Genomic DNA, 12021 nt, shown 5'->3' with positions numbered 1-12021 from the left:
TCGGTCAGCACAGCCTATCATACCTGGGACACGTCATCAGCGATCGGGGAGTGTCCACGGAACTAACCAAGATACAAGCAGTATCCAATTGGACGACCCCAACTGACGTCAAGGCAGTCCGCAGCTTCTTGGGGCTAGCGGGGTACTATCGAAGATTCGTCAAGAACTTTGGAGTCATAGCCCGGCCGCTATTCAACCTTCTAAAAAAAGGAGCACCGTTTGTCTGGACGCCAGCCACAGATACAACATTCCAGCTCCTCAAGCAGCACCTGATCGAAGCACCAGTGCTAGCACTCCCCAACTTCGCCAAGCCATTCATGATCGAGACCGACGCATGCGACAAAGGGATCGGAGCGATACTGCAGCAGGATGGCCACCCTATCGCTTATATGAGCAAAGCCTTGAGTCCTCGATACCAAGGACTCTCAACCTACGAGAAGGAATACTTGGCAGTTATTGTGGCCGTAGACCAGTGGCGCCCCTACCTCCAGCATGCCGAATTCACCATCCTGACTGACCAGCGCAGTTTGACCCACCTGACAGAGCAGAGGCTATCAACGCCATGGCAACAAAGAGCCTTTACGAAACTGCTGGGACTCTATTACGTCATCAAGTACAAGAAAGGAGCTGAAAACACGGCAGCGGATGCATTCTCCAAAGCGAAGGCAACTGAAGTCCTGCACACCATTAGTGTGTGCCAACCAGCGTGGCTCGAAGACATTGTCAGCAGCTACAACACCAACCCACAGGCGCAAAAACTCTTGGAGCAGTTGGCTGTCCGAGAGGATCCAAAAGGGCGATTTTAGTTACAGAACGGACTGCTCCGCTTTCGTGGTCGCATCTGGCTGGGAGGAACCATAGCGATGCAGCAGCGCATCATCTCAGCTTTCCATGACAGCCCAATGGGGGGCCACTCCGGATTCCCAGTGACCTACCGCCGCATCCGCAGGCTATTTGCCTGGCCCAAGATGAAGGCGCATGTGCAGCAATATGTGCGATGTTTTCAGGTGTGTCAGCAGGCCAAGCCAGACCGCACTACGTCGCCAGGGCTGTTAATGCCACTGCCAATCCCCAAAGAATCGTGGGATCTCATCACCATGGACTTCGTGCACGGATTGCCACAATCGGGTCAACACAACTGCTTGCTTGTGGTGGTCGACAAGAGGACTCGGTTTGCTCATTTCCTTCCTCTTGCGCATCCTTATACAGCATCTAAAGTGGCCAACATCTACATGCAACAACTATACAAGCTGCACGGTTTCCCTGGAGCTATCGTATCTGACCGTGACCCAGTTTTCACTAGCCACTTTTGGCAGGAGCTGTTTAAGTATGTAGGTACGGAATTGCGCATGAGCACAGCGAACCACCCGCAGACTGATGGCCAAACTGAGCGGGTCAACCAATGCATTGAGACGTACCTCCGCTGCTTCATTCAAGCGTGCCCGAAGCGCTGGAGTTTTTGGGTACCTCTGGCGCAGTTCTGGTGCAACTCCTCCCACCACTCAGCCATCGGAATGACGCCATTCAAGGCCATGTTTGGGAGAGAGCCAAGGCACTGGGGGATAACTGCTTCGACATCATCGTCAGTGTCAGCGCTGCAAACCTGGCTCGAGGAACGAGAGGTTATGCAAGACCTCATCCAACAGCAACTCCACCGCGCGCGCCAGATCATGCAGGACCAGGCGAACAAGAAGCGCTCTTTTCGCCAGTTCCAGGTCGGTGATCAAGTCTTCCTCAAATTGCAGCCTTACATCCAAACCTCGGTGGCTCCTCGGGCAAACCACAAGCTCAGCTACAAGTACTACGGCCCGTTCAAGATCATCGGCAAGGTCAATGATGTCGCCTACAAACTGCAACTTCCTCTTCATGCAACAGTACACCCAGTCTTCCATGTGTTGCAGCTTCGACAAGCTCTGCTACCAGGCACCACCGCGTCCACAACTCTGCCGTCAGAAGCAGGCGGCACGGCAATCCCGATCAAGATCCTCCAAACAAGATGGCGCAAGAAGAACGAGACCATGATCGAGCAAGTCCAAGTCCAATGGTCGGCAGGCGCGGCGCTCGACACCACCTGGGAGGACAAGCAGGCGCTTCAAGCTCGCTTCCCCCATGCGGAGGCTTGGGGGCAAGCCTCGTCTCAAGGAGGAGGGGATGTTAACCCCCCTGACGGCCCGGCTCCATCGGACGGCCCGGCCCCAACTACAAACGAGGCGAGGACTCGGCCCGGCCGCAACCGTCGCTGCAACCCACGCTACTGTGGCCCAGAGTGGGTCAACCGACCCGGTCCAGCTGCTACCACTACTTAAGATGCACTGCCTCTCCTTTCCCCCCATCCAGTGGATCACGAACGGCGGCGGCGGCAAGAACCCTAGATACTCTCGATTCCCATTCGTGTAATCAAGTCCAAACTAAATCGCCACTGAGTGACTATAGATCGATTCCCTCCCTTGCTTGTCCCTAACACTCTAAGACCACGTAAATTGCGCTTGTACCCTTTTCAACAAATAACATGTTCACCGAGGAGTTCTCAATTGGAAATTTCCAAGAATGTGCAAGATGCAAATAACCCCCTGACCACACACCACTCGTCTTTCGCCGATAAGCCGTCCTAGAAAAGACAAGCATTGTCCTGGCGCACATGACAAAATGACAGAGAAGAGAGGAGAGGGAAGAAGAACGAGGCAGGCAATAAATGGGGGCGAGGTAATAATAATATAGGTTGCGGTCTTCAAAACACACAGGGCGTTTGGTGTGACCCCATTGTCGATATCTCCTCTCCTCACCCTTCCCTTGTGTTCTTCAATTCAATTCTGGCCAGAAGCTGCCCCCCTTCTCCTCCTCCCTTCTCCCTCCTGGTGCGCAAAGATCTTCAAGCTCTTCAAGATTCAGCAGGCCGGTAGGTACGCCGCAGCATCCTTTTATCTCGTTGCTTTGTGTGATATCTCGAACGGCTGTGCTGTTGGGGGGTGAAAGAAAGATTGTTGGTGGTAGCTCCTTTGGGGATCCAATCCAGAGGTCCTGACCCTCTCACCATTTCTTCTTGCGATGGTTTGGCTTGGTGCCATTTCCCTCGAATCTGTCCCGGATTGCTAATTGTCTGTGGTTCCAAATGTTTTTTCTTCTCCCAAATTGTCACTTGTGTGTAGACTAGTCCATTATATCTTCATTTTCTCCTTAACTAGCAAGATTGTGTTATGGAGAGCTCTTGACCAGAGCCGCTCGTCGGGTGCTTCTTCTCAACGAAATCTTCCGTTCCAGTTCCTGTGTTCGTCCGTTTCAGTGTTCCTTAGATTAATGAGTTTGGCCGGCGCTGCCACATGATTTGGTGCCGCATTAGATTATTAATCAATCACTAGACCAGTAGCCCAAGGGATCCAAGAATAGATATGCAGAAAAAGAATGCGGCAGGAGGAAGGAAGTAGTAGGTTCTTTGCTTTGGCCCAGTTGGCATCCCATCAAGTGATGCTTGATGCCATTTGTTTCTTCTTGCTGCTGTTGGTGCCAAAAATCATTATACTTATTAGTAGTACTACTACTTCTCTGAAAGGGGATAACATACCAATGTGGCCTACTTATTAGTTTTTTGTAAGCTAAAACATTTTTGTCTGAGAAGTAGGCCTACATGATATACAGTATGGTCTAAAGGTAGGCATCAGTAGATGCACCGAGGAAATTAAGGCAGAAAAGAAGGAGCAGAAAGCGTTTGAGAAAAGGGGATAAAAACGTTTGTGTCTAGTACATCTTTACACCTCAGATGCTGGTCAAATTGTCCTGAAAAGGCCCTCAATCAGAGGCTTAGATAACATGAACAATACTTTAGAAAGCATGCTGGGATTTTTTTTAATCCTTGTAATTGTTTGTCAACACTGCATTGGTTGTAGCAACAGGTTGGTTGTCCATTTGCTTCCTCCTTCTGGTACTAGTGTAATGTATTATACTAGTTTCAGACTGTCGGTGCTCCGTCGCATCATGTACAACTCAACGTTGTGCAGAAAAAATATATCAGTTTTTCTGGGGAAAGCGGTGTCGTTCTTAAGCATATTTACAGTGTTTTTATTGCGAAAATCGTATTGGTACATGATGTGACTGCTCATCAGATTCTATTGGAACAAAGGTATCATTTCTGCAATGATTCGGTTAAATTTGTCATAACTCTTGGCATTAGGAGAATGAATTGATTAGATCTGTTGGGTGGACATGATAACTCTTGAATTAGAAAAACACACTAGGCTGATTTGTTGTGTGGATACCACTAGTCCTCATCTCGGAACAGAAAGGGGTTGACTGCCATGCCATGCATGTTACTCCCCTAGTGGTACTGGTATAGTCATGACAGCCCTATCCTTCTCCATGTTTCTCAAGTGACAATCATGGAGGCAAGTGTCCGTTATTATACACCTCTCATCTTGCATGGAGGAAACACCATGATTTTCATCCTAGTTGTCATGCAACTTTCTCCCTGGTTTTTCACCTTTGCAGTATACTGTACACTGCCCCTGTCTCCTCTCTTGTCAATAAATCTTGCTTCATCACCTTCCTCATTTGTGACAAAACCTAACAAGTTACTAGTGTTTTCTCAGAAAGAGATCATGCCGTGCGCCGCCGAGCTTGTCAACGGTGAGGGGGGCGCCATCAAAGTGGGCACAACCGGCACCATCGGCTCGCTCATGACGAGAGAACTGGAGGCCATCAAAGTCACGCCGCAAGGAGCTGCCACCCCGCGCCTGAGACGCCAAAGCAGTCCGGTTTCGGTGCCCTGCGGCGCTAGCCCCCGGAAGATCATCCCAAGGAAGAGCTCGTCCAGTGTCTCCAGCAGCAGCAATGGCAGAGCTGACCGTGTGAGCGCTGAAGAAGCCTGCAAGACAAGGAGGAGCTCTCAGCGGAACAAGTCCAGCTCCCCAATGCTGCACTCGGACGGTGTGCTGGTTGACAGGAGCCCCAACTTCGAGAAGGCCAAGAAGAAAGGAAATGTGCATGGCGTCGAGGTGGTGGATGTCAGGTGCGGTAATCCGATGAGCAGCCGCCTCAGGAAGCTGGGTTTCTCCAAGCTGTCGGAGACCTTTGCCTAGCCCTAACGGAAGATGACTGAAATCAAAGCTGCTGCTGTTGTTGCTGCCCTTTCCTGGAGGGCATCTTGGGTTTCTTTGTGCAAGCCTTTGGAGGGCAGTACGATGCCATCTTTGGTGAGCCAATCATTTCATCCACCTGACTGCATCCCTGTGTGTCGCAATCCCGTTTAGGTCAGCTTTCCTGCTCATGTGCTCTGATGCGTGGAAAGGTAGTCTAGAAAAGCATTTCCCATCAGAAGCTAGATGTCAAATTGTCAATGGATGATATAATGTAGTTCTCGGAAAACCTGGCTTCTGGAGTACTCCCTCCGTTCTGAAATAGATAGATGACCCAACGTTGTACTAACTTTGTACTAAAGTTAGTATAAAGTTGGTCATCTATTTTGGAACGGAGAGAGTAGCAGATAAGCTTCCTAGACTCTTGAATTGAGTTGATGCTCTTAAGTGAACAATGCAGTTTCTGTCACCGTTAGATCCCATGTGATAGAGACTAGAACGAATGTACCCTTTACTGCTGCAACTCGCAGTGGAAGAACTTGCGAGTACTGCCTAAATAGCAGCTATACTTTACTGAACAAGCATGATTGGTGGTCAGTGTCGTGTTTTGTGAGCCAGCAGAGAGGTGAGTCCCACGGAGGAGAGAGAGACCCGATGGAATTTAATTTAGAGTTTTTTTTACGGAAAGCCTTCATTGCTAGCTTTATTAACTTCGAATAATACTTACATCGACTGCTAAAAATTTAACAATGAGAAACTCCGAGGTACGTCCATCCACACAGTCGGATTGTTCGTACGCCCCATTTAGCTAGCTCATGAGCCACTGATTCTATTACTATGCTCAATAGTAACCTTCCCGACTTCACGCAATAACTCTATGCAATCATCTAGTATTGGAGCTGTGACCATAGAATCTCTCATGAGCCACTACATCGAGCCCACGACCTAGAATGTCCCTTGTTAAGACATAGAGAATCCACCACAATGATATTGTCCATTCTCACTAGCACATTGTTGCATCTAAGGCTTTGGATTAGCTTCAATCCTCCCCGAAGTGTCGCTCCTTCTGCTGATACAACATCTGCAACTTGCTCAAAATGTGAAGTGAAAGCTGCAATAATTACCCCTGTGGTGTCTCGTCTCTAACGATAGCTCTGCATGATCCTGAGTGAAATCCCTCGCTGAACGAAGCATCAACATTCAATAATTGTTGTGAAGCTAGAACAATAGGCCATCTATTCTGTCTAGGGGTAGGAGTTGCTTTCGCAGCCACACGAGTGAAATTTAGGGCCAACGCATGTATTGCTGTGGATTTTGAATCCTTTCTTTCCATCTGTTGCCCTAAATTTTCATCCATCCATTTATCTGACAAATACTGAATATCATGACAGAATGGATGGATGGTAAGAAAGGACTCGCTGGTAAGGCGAGTCCTTTCTTTCCATACGAGTCCTTTCTTTCCATCCATTTACTAATTTCTGAATCCTTTCTATTAAATGTTTAAAACAACTCACCTTGTCAACTCCAATCATTGAGGGGAGGCCCAAATATTTGTCTGATAATGATTCTGTCATGATATTCAGTATTTGACAGATTTCTGCCTTCACGTCCACCTCTGTATTGGGACTGAACAAGATCGAACAATTTTGCTTCACTTACCAGACGTCGAATAGTACTCATCTAGGATTGTTATTATTGTCCGGGCATTTACCTGATCTTCTCATTAAAATGAGTGAATCATCAGCGAACAATAAATGAGAAATCTTTGGGGAGTCACGACACACCTAAACACCCCCAAGTTACCAACTCCCTCCTCATGGGCAATAAGTGCAGAGAGGCCTTCCGCACACAGGAGAACCAAATATGGGGAGAGAGGGTCCCCCTGACGAGGACTTCTTGTTGGTGCAAAATGTAGTGTTTCATTAGAATTGAATCGTACCTTATACTCAATGGAAGTGACACATGCCATCACCAGTTTTATCCATCTCTGGTCAAATCCAGGCTTCCCAAGGATAGCTTCCAAGAACACCCACTCGACATGATTGGCGCCAGGAACCTGCCGCCGGAGGTACGCCGCGGCCACGCCGGGATGGCGAGTCCTTTCTTTCCATCCATTTACCAGTTTCTAAATCCTTTCTATTAAATGTTTAAAACAACTCACCTTGTCAACTCTAATCATTGAGGGGAGGCCCAAATATTTGTCTGATAATGATTCTGTCATGATATTCAGTATTTGACAGATTTTTGCCTTCAACTCCACCCCTGTATTGGGACTGAAGAAGATCGAACATTTTGCTTCACTTACCGACTGACCATACGCCGAATAGTATTCATCTAGGATTTTTCTCAGTGTCTGGGCATTTACCTGATCTGCTCTCATTAAAATTAGTGAGTCATTAGTGAACAATAAATGAGAAATCTTTGTGGAGTCATGACACACCTGAACACCCTTCAAGCTACCAACTCCGTCCTCCTGGTCAATAAGTGCAGAGAGGCCTTCCGCACGCAGGAGAAATAAATATAGGGAGAGAGGGTCCCCCTGACAAAGACCTCTTGTTGGTGCGAAAGGTAGTGTTTCATTAGAATTGAATCGTACCTTATACTCAACGGAAGTGACACATGCCATCACCAGTTTTATCCATCTCTGGTCAAATCTGAGCTTCCCAAGGATAGCTTCCAAGAACACCCACTTGACATTTGGCTCTAGGAACCTGCCGCGGGAGGTACACCGTGGCCCGCCAGGATTCCTTTTCCTGATTCAGTCCAGCGCTGACCAGCAGAGGTCGCACATGGTGGCGGCAGCAGAAATTGCCGAGGCCAAGAAAAGAGGTGAGAAACGCCAAGAAAGTAGCTTAATTGGGGAGCACCCCACCGTCGTCATCCGCTGACGGCCTCCTTCGGCGGCGGTAGGGTGAACGAGGTGGCGAAGAGGAGGATTTTTTGGATGGCGGCGGGGGGCCTTTGGAGTCGCCTCACGGACAACCCGGGTGGCTAGGGCGTTTCCAAGCCCCCATAGTTCACATCCACCAATTATGTTATGTTTGTAGTAGGTGATGAAATGGATGTTGGAGTTAGAGTGAGGGCTGTTTAATTTCCATGCTTCAAAACCTGAGCCCACTGACAAGTGCATGATCTAATTCAGAGTGCAATAGTAAAGAACTAGTTCAGACAAGTGCATGATCAATTTCACATAAATTCCGTAGCATGATCAAATTCCTACAAAATTTAGTGCAAATTTTAGAGAATCAAGTTCAGTACAGTGCATCATCAAATCAGTAGACCATGTAGTGTCTTCTTCCAGATCAATTGGTTATGTTGGTCTTTTAGTAGGTGCCTCAACTTCGAAACTCCATGCCTCTTATTTCCTTTGCCAATGTTTTGCTTAAGAATTTCATCAGGCTTGACCTCATTCAGGTGGTAGATAGGTGTGATCACAGCAGGCAAGTGAACAGCAGGATGTTGCACCATATCATCAGGTTTGTTTGGCATCATACTGTTGGTTTGGTTAGCGTAAATACGGAGAAAATGTTGTGGTACATAAGACATAATATCCCGAGTGCCATCCATCGAAATTAGCTTTGTCAATCTGTTAGAGTTCACATTGCCACGGTTTGCAATTGTAAATAGGTATATTTACTGGCTGATTAAACCTACTTTCTTAACCAAATCATGAACTTGTTGTGTTGTCCACTGCTCCTCGTCAAAGAAATTATAGCAGACTGATTTTCCACCCACATAAGACCTGTATTTGCCGCCACCAAGGAACCACCCTCCATAGTTCACTTGTACATTGAACTGTTTACTTCTTGGAGCTAGATTGGTAATATTGAGATCAGCAAGAATCCAACAAACTGGAGCGTAATAGTTACTACAACACTTTGAGGATATGATATTTTACTACAACAACTCATAGATCTATTGAACCCCCTCTTCACATCTACCCCAAAATCGAAAGACTCAAACTAAAAGGCAGAAATCACGTAAATACATGCATCCACTACAATAAAAAAGAGACACATTCGTGATAATACGCGTTTGTTACAGTAGGCCATATTTTCTGTCACCCATGTACATCAGTGATGGTTTTGTAACAAAATCAAGATAGTTATGCTTGTGCTGTCGGGGATATGTTCCATGACAATACTGGCTTTTTCATCACAGAAGTGTCAACTTCCATGATGATAGCTGGCGCGTGATACGTCTCCAACGTATCTATAATTTTTTATTGTTCCATGCTATTATATTATCTGTTTTGGATGTTTAATGGGCTTTACTATACACTTTTATATCATTTTTGGGACTAACCTATTAACCGGAGGCCCAACCCAAATTGTTGTTTTTTTGCCTATTTCAGTGTTTCGCAGAAAAGGAATATCAAACTGAGTCCAAACGGAATGAAACCTTCGGGAGAGTTATTTTTGGAACAAACGCAATCCAGGAGACTTGGAGTGGATGTCAAGGAACAAACGAGGCGGCCACGAGGTAGGAGGGCGTGCCCAGGGGGTAGGCGCGCCCCCCACCCTCGTGGGCCCCTCTTGGCTCCCCTGACCGACTTTTTTCGCCTATATATATCCATATACCCTGAAAACATCCGAGAGCACCACGAAACCCTATTTCCACCACCGCAACCTTCTGTACCCGTGATATCCCATCTTGGGGCCTTTTCCGGCGCTCCGCCGGAGGGGGAATCGATCACGGAGGGCTTCTACATCAACACCATAGCCTCTCCGATGAATTGTGAGTAGTTTACCACAGACCTTCAGGTCCATAGTTATTAGCTAGATGGCTTTTTCTCTCTCTTTGAATCTCAATACAAAGTTCTTGATCTTCTTGGAGATCTATTTGATGTAATTCTTTTTGCGGTGTGTTTGTCGAGATCCAATGAATTGTGGGTTTATGATCAAGATTATCTATGAACAATATTTGAATCTCCTCTGAATTCTTTTATGTATGATTTGTTATCTTTGCAAGTCTCTTCGAATTATCAGTTTGGTTTGGCCTACTAGATTGATCTTTCTTGCAATGGGAGAAGTGCTTAGCTTTGGGTTCAATCTTGCGGTGTCATTTCCCAGTGACAGCAGGGGCAACAAGGCACGTATTGTATTGTTGCCATCGAGGATAAAAAAGAAGGGGTTTATATCATATTGCTTGAGTTTATCCCTCTACATCATGTCATCTTGCCTAATGCGTTACTCTGTTCTTATGAACTTAATACTCTAGATGCATGCTGGATAGCGGTCGATGTGTGGAGTAATAGTAGTAGATGTAGAATCATTTCGATCTACTTGTCGCAGACGTGATGCCTATATACATGATCATGCCTAGATATTCTCATAACTATGCACTTTTCTATTAATTGCTCGACAGTAATTTGTTCACCCATGGTTATATACATGATCATGCCTAGATATTCTCATAACTATGCACTTTTCTATTAATTGCTCGACAGTAATTTGTTCACCCATGGTAATACTTATGCTATCTTGAGAGAAGCCACTAGTGAAACCCATTATTAAGGAAATTGGTATCTAGTAGCTGCTCGGTTGGCTTGGGAGTAGCGATTAATCGGTGAATCGTCCTATTAACTGGATTAATTGGTTGGTCATTAATTGGTAGTTTAAATAGGAACCTGCAAACATTTCCTAGTTTTTTTATGTATTGTACGCTACTCTCATGCTCTCACATATGTAATATACCAAAAATATGGTACAGTTTGATCAAATCCTAGCTATTGAGGAGCGGGAGGGGGATGGTGAGGTTACATGCCAATAATTTGGGCTTTGTTTGCTAATAAGTTAATAGGCCAGCAGGGATTAATCGACCCAACAACTGACTAATCGGTCTGACAGGCTAGTTAATCGGCCTAACGGGCCATTTAATCGATCAAACATGCCATTTAATCAGCCTGACAAGTTAACACAATGAATAGGTGTTATTCGAATCGGCCATCCAACGAGTAGCGATTAACTGGCCCGTTAACTGATTAATCAGACAAATTCTTGAACAATGGTGAAACCTATGACCCCCGGGTCTATTTTCCATCATATAAGTTTTCGATCTATTTTATTTTGAAATCTTTACTTTCCAATCTATATCATAAAAATACCAAAAATATTTATCTATTATCTCTATCAGATCTCACTTTTGCAAGTGGCCGTGAAGGGATTGACAACCCCTTTATCGCGTTGGTTGCAAGGTTGTTATTTGTTTGTGTAGGTACGAGGGATTTGCATGTAGCCTCCTACTAGATTGATACCTTGGTTCTCAAAACTGAGGGAAATACTTACGCTACTTTACTGCATCACCCTTTCCTCTTCAAGGGAAAACCAGCGCAGTGCTCAAGAGGTAGCAAGAAGGATTTCTGGCGCCATTGCCGGGGAGGCTTACGCCAAGTCAAGTCAAGATTTGATCTCCCGTCAATTTGCTAATTTCTGGCGCCGTTGCCGGGGAGGTCTACGCACAAGTCAAGACATACCAAGTACCCATCACAAACTCTTATCCCTCGCATTACATTATTTGCCATTTGCCTCTCGTTTTCCTCTCCCCCACTTCTAAAACGATTTTCAAAAACCTTTGCCTTTTTTGTTGCATTCTTCCCGTATGTCTTTTTGTTCGTGTTTCCATGTGCCTTCTATTTGCTTGCATCTTTGCTTGCTAAAAATCTATTGATATGGATCCACTTAAAGTGTTCTACTTGGATCATCTTCGATCCTTATGCGCTCGTGCTGAAACCCCAACTAGCCTAGTTGATGGGAAATCTTTAGATGAGTATGCTCATTTTGAGCGTCATCGTTTGTCTGAAAAGGGGAAGCTCTTATGGTGTCAAATAAATAGTTTGCTATGCTATGCTTGGAATCTTTGTGAAATTTATGATTTTACTTATTGCTCTAAGAACCCTAAAAAAACACCTTCTCTACCTATGTGAGTTTAATGATAATGAAATCTTATCTTCTTA

The 12021-nt window shown here is 45.8% G+C and overlaps 1 protein-coding gene across 2 annotated transcripts; it reads left to right on the top strand.

Moving 5' to 3' along the window:
• The first annotated feature begins 2652 nt into the window (after nt 1–2652).
• LOC119363466 lies at nt 2653–5548 on the top strand. 2 transcript variants are annotated; one of them, XM_037628825.1, is made up of 2 exons: nt 2653–2896; nt 4581–5548. In XM_037628825.1, exon 2 carries the CDS (start codon nt 4590–4592, stop codon nt 5067–5069), a length of 480 nt encoding a protein of 159 aa, XP_037484722.1. In that variant the 5' UTR covers nt 2653–2896; nt 4581–4589; the 3' UTR covers nt 5070–5548. The 2 variants fall into 2 exon arrangements, with proteins under 2 accessions (XP_037484722.1, XP_037484721.1); XM_037628824.1 differs by having other exon boundaries at nt 2654–2900.
• Nucleotides 5549–12021: the final 6473 nt, after the last annotated feature.

Source organism: Triticum dicoccoides, chromosome 2B, assembly GCF_002162155.2.
Source record: "Triticum dicoccoides isolate Atlit2015 ecotype Zavitan chromosome 2B, WEW_v2.0, whole genome shotgun sequence".
Classification (NCBI taxonomy): Eukaryota; Viridiplantae; Streptophyta; class Magnoliopsida; order Poales; family Poaceae; genus Triticum; species Triticum dicoccoides.
This window is presented reverse-complemented; position numbering and strand designations above follow the sequence as displayed.

What these genes read in the sequence shown, in the direction of transcription:
- LOC119363466 (XM_037628825.1), top strand. Translation starts at nt 4,590, where the DNA reads ATGCCGTGCGCCGCCGAGCTTGTCAACGGTGAGGGGGGCGCCATCAAA.